General features: G+C 37.6%; 1 protein-coding gene across 10 annotated transcripts in view; it reads right to left on the reverse strand.

Annotated features, from left to right (window-relative positions):
* The window catches only part of Fbxw11 (F-box and WD repeat domain containing 11), a 140,925-nt gene that overhangs the window by 89,191 nt on the left and 30,540 nt on the right, over positions 1-21,194 (reverse strand). For 5 of the 10 annotated variants that reach the window (XM_063230777.1, XM_063230775.1, XM_063230779.1 and 2 more), the window contains one exon: positions 3,938-4,039. The exons of the other annotated variants lie outside the window; for them this stretch is intronic. In XM_063230777.1, coding sequence (XP_063086847.1) covers positions 3,938-4,039 — 102 coding nt within the window. The remainder of the gene's footprint in view (positions 1-3,937; positions 4,040-21,194) is intronic. 10 annotated transcript variants of the gene reach the window in all.

The raw sequence follows: 21,194 nt of genomic DNA on the forward strand, positions 1-21,194 counted from the left end.
GAGGGTTGAAGGTCCAATACACAGAAAATAAAAGACACATTAACATCATTGCTAATTTCATGCCATAGTCTTGGCAAACCAAAACGCTACCTGCTCTGAACTCGATCATCTGATGTAACCACCTAACAAGCCAAATCTGGATATACAAGGAAATGAAATACTGACTCAGTTTGGGTTAGCTCAGCGACACCCAGACATTCCAGTTCAACTGTTCTAAAATATGCAGAGTGCACAGTCTATTTTAAAATGACTCAAATTGTTGTACAAGCACTTGTTTGTCTAACTTCAGTCTGACTTGACACACATATACACACATCAGATTTACTTGTGATTCAGTCTATACTTTTATCCACAGGTTTGTTTACTATAACGGGCACATGGAGTGCAGGGAATAAGTCTGTTTTGTTCCCTTTTATATGCCTACCACTGGTAAAAGTCCTGGCACACACCAAATGCTCAGTAAATATGAATAAAATTAAATTTGTAGAACAACTACTTAGAACCCTCTAGAGCTCTAACATTTACGAATGAACCGGCATGGTAGTACATGCCTTTAATTCCAGCACTCTGGGAGGTTGAAGCAAGAGACTGCAAATTAGAGCCAGCTTGAGTAACTAGTAAGACAATAAATAAATAAATTTTTATTATTATTATAAGTAAATAAATAAGGCTGGGAGTACAGCTCAGTGCAAAAGCCCTCATTACTCCATCCCCCCCCAATAAAATTTAAGAGTGCTCATTTAGCAAAGAAAATGTCAATTATTTTCCTTACATAATTTGGTAAGATTTTTTCTAATTTCCAAATAAATAACAGTTTAACAAACCACACACCAGATATCAATAGTAAAGTTCACACATATATATACAAGCACATGTACACACACACACACACACACACACACACACACACACACATTATACTATAATATTCTTTAAAAGTAGCATTCTAATGTAGAGTAAAAAAAAATCAGTTTGGGGGATCAGGCAAACAGAGGGGATTCAAATGCCCAGCCTATCATCTCAGAGTTTTGCCATTTTTTTGTGTAACTATGCAGTCCAAGTTAGCCATGAACTCACTGTGTACCCCAGGCTGGCCTCAACCTCATGGTGATCCTCCTGTCGGAGCCTCCTAAGTGCTGGGCTTACAGGTATGCACCATCACATCTGTCACAGTTATGTAAATATTAACTCAAGTCAAACAACATACAATATCTCAGTTCCAGTTTCCACATCAGAAAAAATGGAAACAAGTAACTCCTACCTCACAAGGTTGTCATAAACCTACTATGTGCGAAGCACCAAATACAATCAGCAGCAAATGAATTTTACATCTTTGCTACCCCTTTTCTCACAAATGGCAAAACTGTGTGGCCAAATTATGCTTAAAGGCAACCATTCCCTTTATTTCTGCTTTTCCAAAACGTACACTATCAGCCATACCAACAAGCCAGTTGGCTCCACTTGAAAGGATCAGTGGGGCTAGTGTAACCATTTTCAGGTGGACCCTTTCAAACAGCACCACAGCCCACTACATCAACCAGGCTGTGTCTTTTTCAGGAATACTGTCCCTTCTTTCTTTAACCCTGCTTAAAAGGACTCTGTCAAGAGGCGTACAATGTCAAGGAAGACATTGTGATCAACCAGAAATATAGCACACAAGCAAAAGGCTTTGTTTGAAAGCTCAAACTAAACTTTAAGCTGCTGGGAGACTAGAAGGCGACATGCTGGTGTTATTTTAAAGGTATTAAAAAATAAAAACGATAAAAGGACAAGGTGTAGCTCATCAGTAGAGTGTTTGCCTAACATGTATGAGGCCCTGTGTTCAATCACCAGCACCCCAAAATAATAATCTTTTTTAAAATGTAAGAATTTTAAAATCCATGCACATACTTTTATTTAAAATAATGATGACATAAAATTAATGGAAAGGAAGAAAAGCTTCTGGATTCATTAATACCTGGGCACAGTCTATTCATACATGGAACAATACAGTAATAATTTGTCAACTGCAATTAACTAAGTACTTAATTCATTTTACTGGCTGAATACTCTCATTTACATACCAGTGAAAATAAAAACCTAAGTAAACAAAATTCCCTACACACTTCTAAAAGTAATTGCTTCATTCTCTGAAATAAGAAGGCAATGTTTCAACTTTTTTCTCTTAAACAACTTATTCACTGGGAGAGATGAGTCAAAGAACTTTTTTTCCCCCTAAGACTTTGTTTTTCCATTTGTAATAAGGTAGGAACCTGTACTTCCTCCTACTCACCTACTCAACCACTCACAGAGAATTCACAGCACTGCTACTAAAATACACTGAATGATGCCTTCCACTGGTCAATTTTTTAACTGAATGCAATAAAAGGAACCTGCATTTCAAGACCTTACTAACAACTGTTAATTCTTTCCTTACTTGAATTTCCAGTTTCAGAGAAAACTGGGTCAGCTCACTAAAAAGCAACTGTAACATTCAACTAACCATTTTCAAAACACACACACACACACACACACACAGATGCAAGATAAGTACAATGCAAATACCCATTAGACAGCACCCACAAGGCATGCAAAATTGTCTGCCCTTTCAACATTTTTGTTAAAAGTTGTATTACATGTAAACAAGCCGCTTTTCCAAAGCTAAACACATTATACTGGAGCCTCACTGAAACAGCCAATTCCTGTATTGTAAGGCTAATTCTATAGAATCTAAAGACAACCAGGCCTTGTATTGAATTAACTCTTCAGCAAAGTGATTTTAAGGTTTCAGTTGTTTTCTAAAGAAAGCAATTTGAATCAGTAAGCATACCAATGCTATTCAGAATGTCTGCCAATAAGTAAATAAAATCCCCAACCCAAAACGAAGGAATTTGTCTTCCTTCCTAGTCCTAGCTTCATTTAAAGATTGCAAACATGAATATAAAAAGATAACCTTGAGAACAGTAATAAACCCATGTCATCAATCATATTCCTCTAACTTATTTACTAATTTTACACTCTTTTTCTAACACAAGACAGTCTCAACAAGACACCAGGAATTTAATACTACTTTTCAAAGAAAAGATACATCAAACTGCTTGAAATATGCAGTGATGAAAATTGAATACTGCTGCTGACACCATATTTACTTAAACACATGCTTTCTCTAAACCAAACTTCACAAATAAAGCCACAGTATTTTTGGCCTTGGCTCTCTTAGAAACCATCTCAACAAGACAGATCATCAGCTGCACTTGAGCTAAGAGTTTTATCCTAAGCAACCCCATTCCACCCTCCCACCCCCGTCAAAAGAAAAAAAAAGTATTACTTTTATCTGTGGAATTCTCTGCCAGCCTCGGCCTGGAAAACTGTTGTGGACCCTGAAGACAGGTGTCAGATCTGGCCTTTGGGAAATGGCCCAACCTGACAATTACTGGCAGCATAAAGCTGTGATCTTTATAAACTTCCACTGGAGGCTTTATAACATTAGTGACTCCCTCCCTCCTCCTTTTTTCAAGGAGGAGAGAAAGAAACCAAAAGGATCAGTTTCAAAATAGAAAAATCACTACTTTAATTATGACACCCTCCCAACTCAACAAAGAACCTTAAAGATAGCCAAATAATTGTCAGGGTTTGTTTTTTGTTCTTGTTTTTGTTTTTGTTTTGGCACATGCACAACTATTAAACATGAGAATACAACTTCAAGGTAAAGGGAAAAGAATAAAAAGCAGGAGTAGAAAAAGGGAGCAGGACAGGGCCCAGCTGAAGACCCACTTGGCTCTGAAGGGCCCCTCTTGGTACTAACTCCTCCATGTGGGGCACCCAGGCTGGAGGAAAGCAGAGGGTTACACAGAACATTAAGCAGACTTAACATTGGATTAAACACACTACTGCAAGTTTCAACAAATGTTCATGGCATACGTAAAAACACATTTACAACAAGAAAGAAGAGAGGCACCTGGAGACATCTGACACTGGGCATGCTCTGCAGGCAACTCAGTGCGCACATGCTCTCTACCAGGTTGGCGCAGCCTAGCCACAAAGACCTTGGCACAGAACACTGCAGGATGACAAAAAGGAAGGAAGAGAAGAAGCAGTTAGAGGCCGCAACAAATCACTCCTTCACACAGGCAACTTGAATGTTAGTTGGGGCAGGGGTGCACCGGTGGCGGTCTGGAGGTCAGGGATGGTCCTAGGCAGCTTAATGAACCCTTGGGAGAGGGCCCACTTTCTGTGCTATAAACAGGTTTCTGCTAACAACCACAAATTTCTCAGGATGCAGTGGACAGAACCAAGTGGGAGAGAGAAATAATATTTAAACAAAAACCCACTAAAGGAAACTATGAGTTTAAGTGCAAAACAAGATTAGTGGTAAGACAGTGACTGTAATTTCATAAAAGGTTTCCCATCTTCTATGTCATATACTCATCATTGCCATCATTGCTTAAGAACCTAGTACGTGACGGGCACTTTTAAATGTGTTCCCTAATCCTCACTACAGTGTACAGAAACTGAGGCTCTGGGGCTACGTGATTTACATAAGAACACACAGTAAAGGAGAGAGCCAGAATTTCAAACTCTAGTTTGTCTGTAGCTAACTCCCATATTCCTTCCACAAGACCAAGATGCCTTTTTATTAAAAAAAAGAAAAATAATTCTGTTATCCCAACTTTTATCATGAGTACAGTTTTATACTTCCCTGAAGTAAAATCGCATGAGACCTAGACCGGGGTAAAAGGAACAAGACGAGTAACAGGCCAGCGATGGCAAACCTTTTAGAACTTTGACTGATACAAACTTCCCGGTGCAGGATGCATGCCATAAGTTCACCACCACTGATATAATAGGCAATATGAGACCTGCTTAAAATATGTCTGATTCAGGGGCTGGGGATTTAGTTCAGCAGCATAAGCGCCTGCCTTGCAAGCAGGTAGTCGTGAGTTAGATCCCCGGTACCGATAAAAAAGAAAAAGACCAAAAAAAATACATCTGATTTTCACTGGCATCTTTATCTCTAATTTCTCAAAGATAAAACTTTGGAAGATCACAATTCTCATTTTTTTTAAGTATTTATTTTTTTATTTTTTTTATTTTTTTTGTCTTTTTCCTTTTTATCAGTACCGGGGATCGAACTCACAACTGCCTGCTTGCAAGGCAGGCGTTTATGCCGCTGAGCTAAATCCCCAGCCCTACAATTCTCATTTTTGACAGCTTTGTTTACAAAGTTCATCTGACATGACTAAGAAAAACTTAATTCTTTTACCCTGTTCCTTTTTAAAAGCTTGCTAATTTTAGGAATTAAGAAAAAAAGTAAAATATAAAAATGGCATATATATCATGGTTCCTATTTAACAGCTGTCAAAACTATTCATGATATTCAGTATTTTTCCAGATCTAAAATTAATTTACTGTTACCCCAAAAATTAGTAATTATGCCAAAACCAAAAAGCTGAAGGTGCTTGAGTTTAATGAAAATACTCCACAAATCTTAGCCCTCATAAACTGGCTTATCCTAGCTGTACTTAGGATGGCCAAACATTCTCATTGGCCTAAGGCACTCCTGGTTTCTATTTACTGTCCCAAGATAACTCTTACTTTCAATGAGTTCAAGTTTGGGGCTAACTTCTATGATCACTCCAGCTATAACACAAAGATAAGTTTTGTTTCCAATCTAATAAACCTGAGTTCATACAAGCATCTGTCACTTGGTACTTACAACTGTCATAAGATATAGAATGCTGAAATTATTTAGAAAAGACATTTTAAAAATACAAAATCAGAGAAGTAAAATATTGAGCAGCTCTCTGGTAACAATAAATACATCACACATTTCCAACGTAAGTATTTATCCCAAAGGTTACCATAATCTATAGAGTAGCAGTGTATCACTGGTAACTCGATACACAGACTTCGTTGCCCCACATTTCATATTTGAAGTACCAAGTGCAAGAAAGATGCTGAATACATTTTACATGCAGCACAACAAAAGTAGCTGCCATTTATTGAGCTCTTGTTGTTTGCTCGACAGCTGATACAGTTAACTCTCACAATAACAGTTTGAAAGATTTCATAAAGCATGGCAGCACACACCCATAATTCTAGCATTCTGGGAGGCTGAGACAGTAGGATTAAATTCAAGCGCTGCCTGGGAAACTTACGAGACACTGTCTCAAAATTTAAAAATTAATTTTTTTAAAGGGTTAGAGATATATCTCAGTATGAATGCCCTGGCTTCAATCTCAAGTATGAAAGAAAGAGGGGAGAGGAGAGGAGAGTTTATTTTTCATTTTATACATGAGGACAATCAGGAAAAAAGTGAATGACTTATTAAAGCAACAACTTGCCTGAGGTGCAAGGGAACAAGAGATATCTGATGATCAGAGTTAGGAAAAAAGTTAACATTGCCTGATTAGCTACAAGTTCTCTATCCAGATGTATTCTAGCACAAACTATTAAAGGAACATTTGTATCAGAATGCATCAGAAGTGTTGGCACAGAAGTTACATGTTTATATTACATGATTATTTATATTAAATAAACTCTCAATATCCCTGACATTCAAATTAGAAGTGTTTTGTTTGTTTTGTTTTTACAATTTTTATAGTTACACAAATCAAAGAATCATTCAGATCCCATGACACAGTTTAAGGACGATTCCTGTATTCAGTAACTGACATCAAATTAATAACATAGCTCACTTACATATCAAATTGCACTTATTTGGTAAAGATAGTCCAGTTCTCCCTGCAAAGTTTAATATGTATTTGTCTCCAAGTGCAATCCTGGTTATCCTGTTGTTAATTTTTTTTTAAGGGCAATTTTTGACATTCAATAAATCAAAAAATTATAGACTGAGAGCTGAAAGAAACTCTTAAAGACCCTTTGATCTAACCTCCTATCCCTGATTTTTAGAAGTGAAAAAAACTAAAGCCCAAAAACAGGAAAACTCATCTTCCCAGGGTTTTCCATACTTTAAAAACTACTTTCAATACTTTAAAAACATGGAAAACAATAAAAAGTTTCTGACAATTTGATTTCAAAATATTAGACATTTATTACAAATTTGATGTTTTCAAACCTACTCAAAGCTTGATAATTAATTTGTAAATTCAGGGAAAAGATTTTTAAGGGAATACTTGAGGGTCTAACTGCCAAGAATTCACCTTTGTAATATCCATGGTAGATAGTATGGAGTATTGAGAACCATGTCAGTGTTTACTGAGCATCTGTTAAGTGTCAGCACCATACTAAATACCTCCTAAAGACTATCTCAGCTCATTCTCATCATAACCCTACACAATAGATATTACTTTTCCCAACACTCAGAAGAAAAAACACAGGTGCAAAGAGATAAATTCCTTTCTCGTCCAAAATCAGTGGTGCTGGGTTGAAGCTGTAACTGACTTAAATCAACTTTTGCATGATTCACACTATTTGTGTTAGAATATAATAAACAAAAAGATACTTTGATCCTAGGTATCATCCAAGTTGGTACAGTGATATAACAGTCAAAATCTATTAACTAATCTGTTATTTTACTGTAATCTTCTCAACTCATCATCCTAGGGCTATTATCCATCTGGTGAAAGTAAAGTTAATGATGGTTGAAAGTGTTAGGTTTGAGAAGAGTAGAGGAAGAGGGGAAGGAAGGGAAAGGTCCGTGGAAGGAATGGAGTGGACGGCCGTGAAAGGAGTGGGCGGCAGTGGCTGCAAAGATAAGAAATATAAAATATAAGTAACCTTTATTTTGGGAATGTGGGGAGAGACCCCCCCGGCCCCGGGGCGCAGCATCTCTACCCCGGGGCCGGCGGTCTCTCTCTGGAACACACTCTCCCTTCTTCTTCTTCTTCTTCCTCTCGAACACGTGGAGTGAGGCCCATAAGTAGCCTCTGTCTGGGGTGGACCCCAAGGGGCATTAGGGATGCACAGGTTTTTATTGGCACACGTTTGGTGCGCCAGGGACAGGTTCTTAGGGATGGGGGTATGGGGTTACAGGTAAATCTATAGGGGCGGGGGAGGCAGGAGCCCCCTAACTTGGCTGAGGCTTTTCCTGGTTAAAGTGTCCGGTCTCTTTGTGTCCGGCCAGCAACTCTTTCAGAAAGGTATTCTACTCCCCTACTTTCATACTCAGTTACTAAGGAACTACAACTACACTGCTTAAAAAAAAAGTGTATACTCAACATAAAGTGTCACTTTAAGAAGTTATATCATTTTTTAAATAAGGAAGTACATACATGCTAACCTAAACAAGTTTCCTTTTGCCTAAATGACCAGGGAGACAATGATCAAAATGAAAACAAATTCCATATTCATCAACCTAAGCATTAAAATGCAGCTAGAACCATGATAGTTGATTCTTAAAGCTTCCAACTTTAAATTTAGAGATTTGTTTTGGAAATCCCTGGAGCAAACAATTATCCACTATTCCTTACCTAAGTAATGAAAAAATGTCTTCACATTAGCTATTCTCACAATGTAGATCGAATCCCCCCCCCCCCTCTGCTAACAGTGGTGTATCTTTAAGCTTCTCTGGACTACTATCTTACTGTTAAAATATGTCTGTTTACCTTGCTACTGTGGGTATTTACCAACTTTAACAAATATGTAGTGACCTAATTATTAAGCGAACAATATAAACCAAGTCTCTTTCCTTGATGCTTTAACCTGGAGCTCACGAGAAAGAGAAGGATCATTACAGTGGGTAGAAAACTTCTAAGAAATGTTTGTTATAGTTTCATATTTAGCTACTTTTGATGATCAGTACTCTTATTTTAGGGTTGTTCATAGAAAACAAGAAATGATTCACACTAGTTTCTGGTATTAACAGCAAGTACCCAATCAAATTGATTATGTTTGCAGATTCTACAGCCTAAGAAAGTATTATTAGCCAAGGAACCTAATAGTTTTTATCAGTTCTGCCACATCAACCAGATAATCAAAAACCAAATTCAGGGCCAACCTGATGCAGAAACACTTGAAGTCAGTTAAAGACAAGAATAACAGCTTTTGGCATTTTTCAAAAGCTAAAAGTTTATTAAAAGAGGTAGGGAAAAATGTCCTAGGCTCTCTTTCTATTGCCATAGGAACAGCTAAATCAAAAGGAGAAAGTGGTTGCAGGCACCTTGTCTTCTGATTGGCTGGCTGGAAGCTCTCACAAAAGCTTAACTTGAGTCTGTTTCTAGATGGGACTATTTTGAATCTCCTGCCCTGATTCTTTCTCAAAGAGGCAATTCTTTTAAAAGCTACCCATGGAGGTATTTTATGTGAATCATTTCTGTTATTCTGATTTAGAAGTTTGCGTTATTACAAATTTTCTATTATCGCCTCCCAAATGTTCTCATTAAATTGCTTCCCACAGAATTATTACCAACTTCTTCTAACTGCTAACCAAACTGAGTAGTTATACTGTTCCATTCAACAAAAAACTTACTTGATCTTGTATCTAGCTGCACAAAGAAAAGCAATTAAGACATTATGTCTCTCCTTTAGAAGCTCATAGAAGGGAAAGTTGAAAATGTAAACATATACACAGAGAATGGGAGAAAGAGAAAAGAGACCGACAGGGGAAGAGAGGCACACACAGAAAGGAAGAGAAAGGGGGGAAGAGAAGGGGAGAGAGAGAAAGGGGAGAGAAAAAGAGGAGACAGAGACAGCAACGGAGTGAGAGGAAAAAAGACGGAAAGGAGGGAGGGAGAGAGGGAGAGACTGACTGACTGACTGACTGCAGGAATAAACAAAGCCGAAGAACTAAAACATGCAAGGATCTGCAGTCAGGTTGGCACTAGAATATAATACTGTAAGATGTGAGGAAAGCTTAAGAGACCTAGAAGAAGGCTGAATCACCAAATTTTCTTCCAAATCTTTCAATCCAAAGTGGGACATCATCCTGTAACACAGCAACTCTTAAATTGTGTGCTGCAGCCCAGATACAGTCTCATTTTTATATCGGTGTATACATAATACTTTTTCAACTCAACATATGTATTGTTTCAACAGTATTTGTCAGAGTAATAGAAGTGGGTCATGCAACATAAGAGCTGGGGAGGAGAACTAGAGGTGAGATTCCTAGACCAAGAAACATAGTATGAAGCATGGTATCAAGCCAAAGCCAAGCCACTGCAAACCAAAACAAAGAAAATCCCTATGTTTTCTAGAATATATGGGAAACAAACAAGTCCATTCAACAGCAACTCAATGACAAAGAATGGAAGTGCAAAAAAAGGGGGGGGTGATTTTATAGATCTGTGAATTGTGTCAAAGACTAATAATACTCTGAATCTTTTAAGTCCTTCAGGTGAAACAGCAAAAAATGTAAATATTTAAACACTGTCAGAGATAATGATGAGACAGATCTTAAACTGTTTTCAGCAGAAGAATGAGCCTTGGCAACTTGAGAAAAGCAGTATTTGAAGAAAAATAAAAAAGGATAAGTTATCTTCGTGAATCAACCAATGAGATAGTGTTTCATTTCAGTTTACAACCAATGCGTACTTCGTTCAGCTAGGCTCCAAAGAATAAATACAAGGGCCAGTACTTATCAACTTTCACACTCAAACTCCTTTTCTGCCCATAAAACCTCCACCACGCCCCCTTTATGTAAAACAAAAAGTGCATTGTAATCAAATAGAGGCTACAGGGAAAAAATTAAAGATTCATTTCATGTCAGCCATTTGGTGTAACACACTCTTCACTGAAAATCTCCAGCCAGGAATGGGGGGATTGGATCCTAAAGAGTCACCCAGAAAGAATGTGGGTTCAAGGGGCATAAACAATGCCAGCTCTCTAAAACTGGTTAAGAGCCAGAGTCCCTATTCAGTTTCAAGCTTGTCTTGCTCATCAAGACAAAAAGCACAAGCATTAAAGTTAATCCAAATTAGGAACTGTCCTACTGTCTCATTTCTTCAACTGTTGCTTTTCAGGGAACAACATTATCTGCAGTGAAACACTGAGGACCTAGGGTTCTGCTGCTAAATATCTGATGGTGACCTATCAAGAAAACGCAAACTCGCACCAATATAAATGTTCTGATTTAAAATCAAGAATTAAGATGAGAGTATTTAAGTGGCATAATAAAAATTCACAATTTCATGGCATTTTTCATTGCCTTTTAAAGAACTGAATTTTAGTCTACAGCCTTCATGTGTAACACACTTTTTGCAAAGAATCACATTTTATTTTAACAGATTTCACAGCAAATATGACCTATAACTAAAAGACAGTTAACATTTTAATTCTTATCAACTGTTATTCTAGAATTACATAATTTTTTGTCATCCATACTATACTACAGTGTATTCTTAGCCAGGATACATAGTAAGAGAAGAAAATGGTACAGGAAAAAGGGGAAAGAAAAAGTATGAAAAGAATGAGAAAAACTGAAATTTGTATCTCCTAAGTTTTAATGAATTACACACGTCAAGGGCCAGGGACTTAGTTCAGTGTCTCAAGCACTTGCATGGTAAGCACATGGTCATGAGTTCAATCTCCGGTACAGCCCCCCCCCCCCGCAAAAACAAAACAAAACAAAAAACTTACCATACACACAGTCAAAGAGTAATGCTATCAGGACTCAAAGTCACTAATATGCTTAAATTACTTCTCATGTTCAACCAACTGCCTCATCTTGAGTGGTTATTGAAGATAAAACACACAAACCCAAAAGCTAACAAAACTACAATAGCCAGCTGTAGCAGCACACACCTGTAATCTCAGCACTCAAGAGGGTGAGTCAAGAGAATCACAATGAGCTCAAGGCCAGCCTGAACTACATGGCAGGACCCTGTCTCACAACAAACAAACAAACAAAGGAACAAACAAAAAAACACTATAATGAATCTTTATGGCATTCTTTGGTAGAAGGAAGAGCAAATTTTTTTCTTACTTATTTTTAATTGATTTTTTATTTATATAATAAATGTATTTATTTATTTTGTGGTGCTGGGTATCAAACCCAGGTCCTCGCAAGATAAGAGCTCTACCACTGAGTCCCAACCCCTCTTTCTAAATTTTTATTTGGCCACATTTTCTGATTTTTCTCCAGTGCCACGGAGCATTTAAGTACCATTTTAAACTACCTTGTAAAAAAACTGGGGGAAATGGGGATTTGCCTCAGTAGTATAAGTGCCTACCTGGCAAGTGCAAGGTCTGAGTTCAATCCCCCTACTACCAAAAAAAAACCACAAAACTTTGTTTCGCTTTGGAGTTTGGGGGTTTTGTTTTTAGTTTTTCCTATTTTTGTGGTCCTGGGGATAGAACCTATGGCAGGCAAGCACTCACTCTATCACCAAGTTACATCTCTAGCCTACACTGTATAATTTTAGTGTAACCTTTTTTAATTATTAAGGGTAACTTGAAGATTTAACTAAAAACAAATAATTTCCCCATGAAGTAATTTTGAGTCCATACTAAGTATCTGTCATTTAAAATGTGTAAAACCACCTAGTGACCCCTGAAAGGGGCAATGAACATCAAAATTATAATGGCTTATTTCTGCAGAAATCCCAAGGAAACAAATTATCTTTTGTCCACTTCACAAGTATCACCCATAACTCAAAAATATCACTAGGTTTTTCAGAGCTCTTACAGAAGCTGGAGAGGAGAATTAAATGTTTGAGGGGGGAAGTAGAATCTCTATTCTAAGCAGCATGACAGAGAACAGGATGTAACAAAATAAGCTATTTCCGGCATAGCCGCATGGGTCCTAAATTGTACTAAGACCAGTATGAGATTCAGCTGCCAAGGAGGAAGAGCATCCACCAGCAAGTTCCAGGTCTGATCAGTGTGAATCCCCAGTCCCTAAGGGGTTTATCCAAAATCCATAAATCCTTAAGACTGAAAAGAATTTAACAACAGTTAAATTAAGGATATTTGGATTTTTGTCAATGAATATCTATAGTCCAATCAGGAATGTGGTTCAGGACGAGGGGAGACCACCAAACTGTAAGTTTAGCCTCATTTTCAAAAAAAAGATAAATGATATTAAAGTTCACCCAATTAGGAGAGGAGAATGTACAGTTACATTAATTCTCATAGCACCTCTGACCAGACAGATACTTGAGTCTTACAGAGGAAGAAATGTAACACCAAAGACATTTAATAACTTGTTAGAGGTCAAAAGTAGCAGAACTGCAATTCTGATTCCAAAATTCCTATTTGCTTTCCTAATCTAGACTTCTTGTCACTTCCTTTACCTGATATTAAACTCCCTAAAGCAGCAAGTTCCCCTGGTTTATTTTCAAAATTTATCTATTTGTCACTAATCTATACTGCTGATGGAATTGTAACTGTGAAACTGGCACAATCTGAGAGGCAACTCTGCAATACATAGTGAATACTTACAAAATTTGTGTCATCTGACTCAGCAATTTCACACGTAAGAAATTATATTAAGGGGAAAAAAACAACAGAGAAGTCCAGAAATATAGCTAAGATGTTTGTCATAGCACTGTTCATCAAAACAAAGGAAAAATGCAACACTAGGGATCAGTTCAATAAATTAGAGATTACACGGGAGACAGAATGTCTCCAGCAAATAAAAACTCTGCTATAAAAGCATATTGTACTGTAATTCCAGCATTTGCAGCAGGCTGCAGCAGGAGGATCATTGCAAGTTCAAGACCAGCCTGGGCTACAAAGTGAGCCCAAGGTCAGCCTGAACTGCATAGTGAGACACTGTCTCCAAAAGAAAGACGAAGAAGACGACAAAGAAGATGAAGAAGAAGCATATTGTAGACCCAGAAGGAAGTATACAATATGTATGAAGAAAATTCCAAAAAGCAATAAATTAGGGGGCTGGAGATTTGGCTCAGCGGCATAAGCACCTGCCTTGCAAGCAGGCAGTCCTGAGTTCAATCCCTGGTACCGATAAAAAGGAAAAAAGACAAAAAAAAAAAAAAAAGCAATAAATTAGGGCTGGTATTATGATCTCATTTTTATTTAACAAATATTAAATGCAAATAGCTACGTAGAGTGGTGCACAGGAGACTTAATGCAAGATCACCAAGAGTTTGAGGCTAGCCAAGGCTCCACAGTAAGTTTAAGGTTAGTCTGAACTACGAAGCAAAATCCTGTCCCAAAAAAACAGGAAGATTTTGTCTACAATATTTTTTCAGATACAATCAATATACAATTGGCAATATCAGGCCATCTCAAACAATACTGACATTTTCACTATTATCTGGGCATCAGTCACAGCAACTTGTCCCATAATCCTACACCACTGTCCTTCAATGGAGATGGAAAATAGGTAGGATAAAGACAGCTATCAGAGTTTAGCTGTACTGAATTGACAAAGACACTACTCTATGTTCATTTTAATTCCATGGCTTTCACATAGTCCAGTAAGAGTAGGCTGACAGAAAACTCCTGAGTACTGATGTTTTATCCTATGAAAGTGCTACAAATGTGACAATCCATGCTTCATACTACATGACACCTGAGAGGAATTCAAAGTGTGAGGAACTAAAAACCTACCTCATTGAACCCTCTACAGTGCTAGTAGAAAAGTAAATTAGTAAAACCACTATGGGATCAGCATGGTAATCTTTTAAAAAACTAACAATGGAAATACCATTTGATCCAGCTATACTACTCCTTTGTATATGCCCCCCAAAATTAAAGATAGCACACCATAGTGATACACACACACTGCATGAGTCTTTGAGGGGCCAGGACAGAACGTTATGGCTTGTGTTCAGATGTCTTTCTAAAGCCTCCTATGGTTGGTTATAGGTGGGGCTTTCTCAAAGGCTGCTAGAGATAGACTGTGTGTCTACGGCCATACCACCCTGAACGCGCCCGATCTTGTCTGATCCCGGAAGCTAAGCAGGGTCGGGCCTGGTTAGTACTTGGACGGGAGGGAGACTGTGTGACACTGGAATTGATTCATTGTGTAATGCTAGGATCAAGGCACTAGAACAAATGGGTGAGTGCTACCTGCCCTAAATATCCTGGATAACAAGTGAAGCACAGAAAAAGCTGTGGTCATCCCTTGCTACTCTGCTACCTGACATATACTATGAACTTTTTCTCCTCTGTGATGCCTGCCTGCCATGCCACTCTGCCTTGAAACCTCTATACACTCTGAGCTAAATAAAATAACATCTTTCCTCCTTTTTTAAGTTTAACTTTGGATATTTTAACACTTTATGCAAAAGACATTTAGTCCATTTCCAAGAGTTGTTAAAGTCCTAACAGTTTCAGCACTGCAGAAGTCCAAGTCAAAAGTCTCCTCCAAGATTTAAAGCAAACTCTAAGCTCCAAGCCTCTGTACAAATGAAAACAAAATTAAACACTACCAACATTCAATGGCACGACAGACATTTCCATTCCAAAAAGTTATAAACAGGGTGATAGCAAGAAATGCGAACAAAGCAAGACGAAACAAAATCTGCCAGGGCAAACATTAAAACCTACAGTTCCACTTTCAGCATCCCCAGCAATCTGTGGCAAATTATTAAGTCCAAAGGGCTTGAGTGGCTCTACCCAAATGGCTGGAGCTCCCATGGCTTCCCTCTGGGGCTTCTACAAATTTCTGGCATCTCCACTACCCCTCTGGCTTCACACTCACAGCGTCACACACTTCCCTCTCAAGAGCACACTGTCTGGCCTCCCAAGCCTTCTTCTGAAATCTGGGTGGAAGCCTTCCTGACTCCGTAACTCTTGCATTTGGCGTGTGCTAAAACAAGTACAATATGGATGATGCCAAGTCCACTGCCAACTGGAGCAGTAGTCAGGTTTCCTTCTATCCTTCTATCTATCCCTACCCCTACCCCTAATATCGGTAGGAGTCCAGAGCCCATGAACTAAATTCCAAGGAAAAACTTCCCAAGCCACCACCATTTTGGAACATGGTGCTCTGGGCTATCTTCTCAAAGCAAAGTCCTTTGCAATTTTGATTCTTTTACAAACAATGCTGCTCCTTCCTGTGATGCTCTCAGGCCATCTTTTGTGTCATCTTCTTCTAAAATACTTGATTTTTCTTGCTTGTCTTTTCAGCAACCAATTTCTCCACTGGAATCATCTTTGTAGGCCACAACTTTATTGGAGTTTCCTTTCTGACAAACTCAGAAAGTTTTGAGTCATTCTGCTAGGCTTTTGCTCTTAGTTCCCAACATAAATCTGGCTAAATGCCAACAGCAGCCATGCCACCTCTTCAACATCAAACTTGAAATTTCTTCTGCAAGATTAGTCTGTGGCCCTTAATCTCAGCCTCAGGCAAAATGCAGACAAATTTCCTGCAAAGGCATAACTCATATCATGTGGAGTATAATACACAATGCAGTTCTTCTCAGCAAAAACCTCCTGTGCCTGATCTTTACCTACAGAATTTCTATCAGCCTTCTGGTATTCTGATCTCTGACCAGAATCTCCTATACAACACAGCCTCAAAAATTCCAGCTCTATTTTTTCAGTAGGCACCTCCAAATCTTTCCTAACTCTTCCCTTTCCCATAAGCCAGTTCCAAAGGTTCCTGAACCACATGGTCAGATATAGCAACAGCAACAACCTCACTTCTCTGGTACCATATTCTGTCTTAGTTATTTTCTCATTGCTGAAACAAAATATCTGACACTTAAGAGTTAAAGGAGGAAAGGTTTATTTAGCACACAATTTATAGAGGTTTCAGTACATAATTAGCTGGCTCCAAGACAGGGTGGCATGGCAGACAGGCATCACAGAGGACAAAAAGTTCATAGTGGGCAGAAAGCAGCAAAGGACGACCACAGCTCTTTCTATCCGTACCCTTAATCCTAGTGCCCTTGATCCTAGCATTGTACCATAAATCAATTCCAGCATCACAGACTCTGGATCCAGCTATCTCTGAAAAAGCCCCACTTATATGATCTCATGTGGCTTTAGGGAGACATCTAAACACAAGCCATAAAACCCACCCACATGTACCATGCAATTCACAATAGCTAAGCTGTGGTACTAACTTAGATGTCATCAGATACGAGAAAATGTGGCACATATACACAATAGATTATTGTCATAGACAAAATCACATAATTTGCAGGAAAATGGATAGAAATGGCAGTCTCATAACATCACATGTTTTCTCTTGGCAGGGGAGGGACAAGAATCTAGAATGTAGACTTCTGGAGATGAAGATGGAGATCGATGAAAAGAATAAAAAGGAGAGGGCAAAAATATGGGTATGAAAATAGTTAAAATATTATATGTATGTGCCAATATACCAAAATGAATTTCATTACATTAAGTCCTTGACTTATGAACATTTGAGTTACAAACTTTCACAAATGTACTATACAAGACTCACTTTGTCAGATATAAATGAATGTGACTTATAAACATTCTCTGGGAACAAACTCATAAATCAGAGACTTACTATGTACTACATTACTAGTATGCACTGATTTTTTAAGTACACATCTCCAGGCATTTTGTCATAGCAACAAAAAAGTGACTAACATACCACCCCACACATAGGAGCTGGCTATATACCTTTCAGGATCTTCTACTTATCCTCATATAAACCAAAACATTTCAATCAGAGAGTTTCTGGAAATGTCTGTACAGGGTCCAACATACCAAGCTAAAATCTTTACCTTACTTTCACATAAAGAATAAAAAGGTTTAACATGTTTTCAAAAGCACATTAGAACATATGAAAAGTCAAAACTTTTTCTTCCTGATGTAAGAAATACTCTCATTGTATCTAGGAAGAGATATCAGTTTCAAGAAGATAACTGAAGCCAGGCCTGGCAGCATAGGCCAGCCCACAAAATAAGCAGACCCTGACTCAAAGTACAATAAAAGGGCTGTGGATATGGCTCAGAGTTAGAACATTTGCCCAGCATGCATATAACCCTGCATGCAAATCATTAGTATGGGAGGATCAGGATTCCTACAATATAAAATATTTTAAAGAAATGCAGTTTTACTGTCTTCAATAATATTAAAACAAGTGGTATTCCCCAAATCTTTGTTAGATTTATCCCTTCCGAAGACTTGCAAAGTTTCTACCATCTGACATGATCCCTGTCTTTACTGTGAGCTCTGAATAACCACCTGTAGAAGGAAAACTGGTCCTAAGAAACCTGTGAATTCAAACTTTATACAAATTAAACCTGTACCCTTAACACTGTTCATTTTCCAAAAACATATCATACTTCTTTTCAGAGACCTAACCAGTCCCTACCTCAAATAAGAACATATTCCAAGTTGGTTGTCTTGATGTATAAACTTTTATAGACATACAAGGATTTCAAATAACGGTGGTGATCAAAATTGTCCTTCTTTACTTAGAATAATGGCACGAAAAGTGAACTGGCAAAGCTAATACGTATAAAGGGGCCCAGTTTATCATCCCGTAATTGATTTCATAGAAACTTCATACTTGCTCTACTTTCTCATTAGCCCATTGTTCCTGTACCCTAAGTTGACCTTGGTTTCAAATAAGAAGGAAGTTGTGTGCTTTACAGTCCAATGGGCAACTAAGAACAAATAATTTGTCTTTCAGCTGGAGCAAAGGACAGCCTTAGTAAAGGATTCCTGTTGCTTGCAACACAGCAAGGATGTCTTTGATTTCCTTCACATTTTCTGTTTTCTGAAGGCAACTGAGTAAGGGGAGTTTTCACTGCCTGAAGCCAAAAATTTCACTGAATTCTGGAGCTGAAAGGGATTTTATAACCGTTCTCTTTATGTCCTCAAAATATTTTTCTAGCCCACGTCCTCTAAATCTCTCACCATGTCCTGTTGGTACATACCCCTCTGAAAGCACTAGATTGCAACAGCAGCTGATTACGGCCCTTTTTAAACTTCAGTTTCAATAGCTTTATAAATGACTTGGCTGTCAGTAATCAGTCAAAATATTCTAAAAAGCACACAACACAGATGTCATGATCAAAACACATTTTTCAATAACACTGAGAAATACAGAATTAAGAGGAGAATAAGAAGACAAATCTTACGGAGACATTTTCAGTTCCATTTAAGAGAAAAAAAACAATCTATAATCCATACATCTTTTAAATAATGACTTAAAAATTTATAAACAACAGAAACCATTACCAAGATTGGAAAATAAAAGACATTAGGGCATAGAGGGTTAAATTAACTCTTAAAACTTTTTTCAAAAATTAATTAAATTTGTTTTCATTTTTACTACTACATGTTTATTACTAATAATTACATCAATTGTGGGGAGTTGGTATTTAATCTTAACACATCCTAATTCTTTTTACTTCCCCCTCCCTCCATTTTTTGTCCCTTCCCATTGTAAAAGATCTATGGCCTTGTTTTCCATTCTAAAAATGACTTAGAAATAACCAGGCATGGTGGCACACACCTGTAATTCCAGCACTTGGGAGGCTGAGGCAGGAGGATTGCTACAAGTTTGAGGCCAGCCTGGGCTATAAAGTAAGTTCAAGACCAGCCTGAACTGCATAGTGAGACCTGTCTCAAAAAAACAGAAAATGAAAAACCTATATATAAGTAATAGAAAAATAAAGTAATAAATTTCCTTATAAAAACTATATTTATTGTCATAAGTGGGTGTTCTAATTCCAAAATGATTAAGTAAAAGTAAAATCACTTATAAGCCGTGTATGAGACAATTTATCAATATGCCCTTAATGTTTTTAGGTCTGTACAGTGCCTTTGCACAATACAAGTTCAAGAACTATTTGTTGGGGGGCTGGAGGTTTAGCTCAGTGGCATAAGCACCTGCCTTGCAAGCAGGCAGTCATGAGTTCTATCCCCGGTACTGATAAAAAGGAAAAAGACAAAAAAAAAAAAAAAAAAGAACTATTTGTTGGATTATCAAATGACACACAAAGTCCAGAAAAGTTCACAAGTAAAATAAAAACAGCCATAATGTTAAAATCTTAAGGGGCTGAGAGAGGACATGCTTTTTGGCCGTAACACCTAATCACAATGATTGATTCAGTGATGGGAGTCAGAAGAATCCACCATTGTCACATCCCCCCCACAAACACACACACATACAGCTTAACAACAAGAATGAAAGCCAGGTGCTGGTGCTGATACTGTGAAGTACCACATCTGAGGAAGAACTCAAATTCACATACCTCTACCCTTCTTTTGTGATTTAAACTGGTTTTGAGTTGCACAGCTTTCAACTAGATTATCATAACAAACAAATATATAATTCAGACAACGTGTAAGAAAAATCTGAAAGAAGTGACATGGTCACAATCATAAGGAAACTGTATTTTTCAGCTGAAATATTCTTAAACTTATATTAGTTTCTTATGCAGTCATTTTATTCTACTCATAAACAAAGGTGTTCAAATCTAAATGTCCCGAGAATATCCCAATTCATGCCAGAACCAAAATGCTAGAGAGAAATAATAGTAAGAGAATAAATCAAAATTCTAAGAAAACTGCTGAAGGAAAACTCAACACAAAAAATAAGTCTAGATTTTTCCAAGGAGTTCTGAAACCCTATACTAAGAAACCTGGCCCACATCTTTATAGGCACTCCACTCTAAGCAATGAGGCTACCAAGTATGAAACACCAAATAAGTCAATGACCATAGAGAAAGAAGTATATTTATCATCTAAGATTACCAAAATCCTCCAACCTACTGCAGATAGAACACTATTATTGTGAACAGGGCCTAACCTGTGCCCTTACCTCTAAAAAGCCCAGTTCTGTGTCTTATATCTAACTTTCCTCCAGACATTATCTTATTATTCTAATTTATATCTAACTTTCCTCCAGACATTATCTTATTATTCTAATTTACTTTCACTCTCAATCCCCTCTTATTTTATCTTTATTATACTGTGTCACTGTAGTCATATAAACCTTTTTCTTTTTCATTTTTTTTCTTTTGGTATAAAGTAAAGCTTGCAACAGTAACGTATGACATTAAGTTTCTAAACTGGGAAAAAGGAATGTTTAAAATTTAAAAATAGGGGGCTGGGGATTTAGCTCAGTGGCATAAGCGCCTGCCTCGCAAGGAGGCAGTCGTGAGTTCGATCCCTGGTACCGATAAAAAACGAAAAAGACAAAAAAAATAAAAAATAAAATAAATAAAATTTAAAAATAAAACTATAGGACTAATACTGTACTACTGATTGTGAGTAATATAAAATATGCCATCAGACTTCAGTAAAAGTAATTACAACATATGGACAACCCCCCACCTCCAGTCGTGGGGGTTGAATTCAGGATCTCGTCATATGTAGTAGACACACATTCTATCACTAAGCTACACCCAAGG

The sequence above is a fragment of the Cavia porcellus genome, unplaced genomic scaffold (assembly GCF_034190915.1).
Source record: "Cavia porcellus strain 051 isolate PalLab524CR breed Dunkin Hartley unplaced genomic scaffold, mCavPor4.1 scaffold_19, whole genome shotgun sequence".
NCBI lineage: Eukaryota > Metazoa > Chordata > Mammalia > Rodentia > Caviidae > Cavia > Cavia porcellus.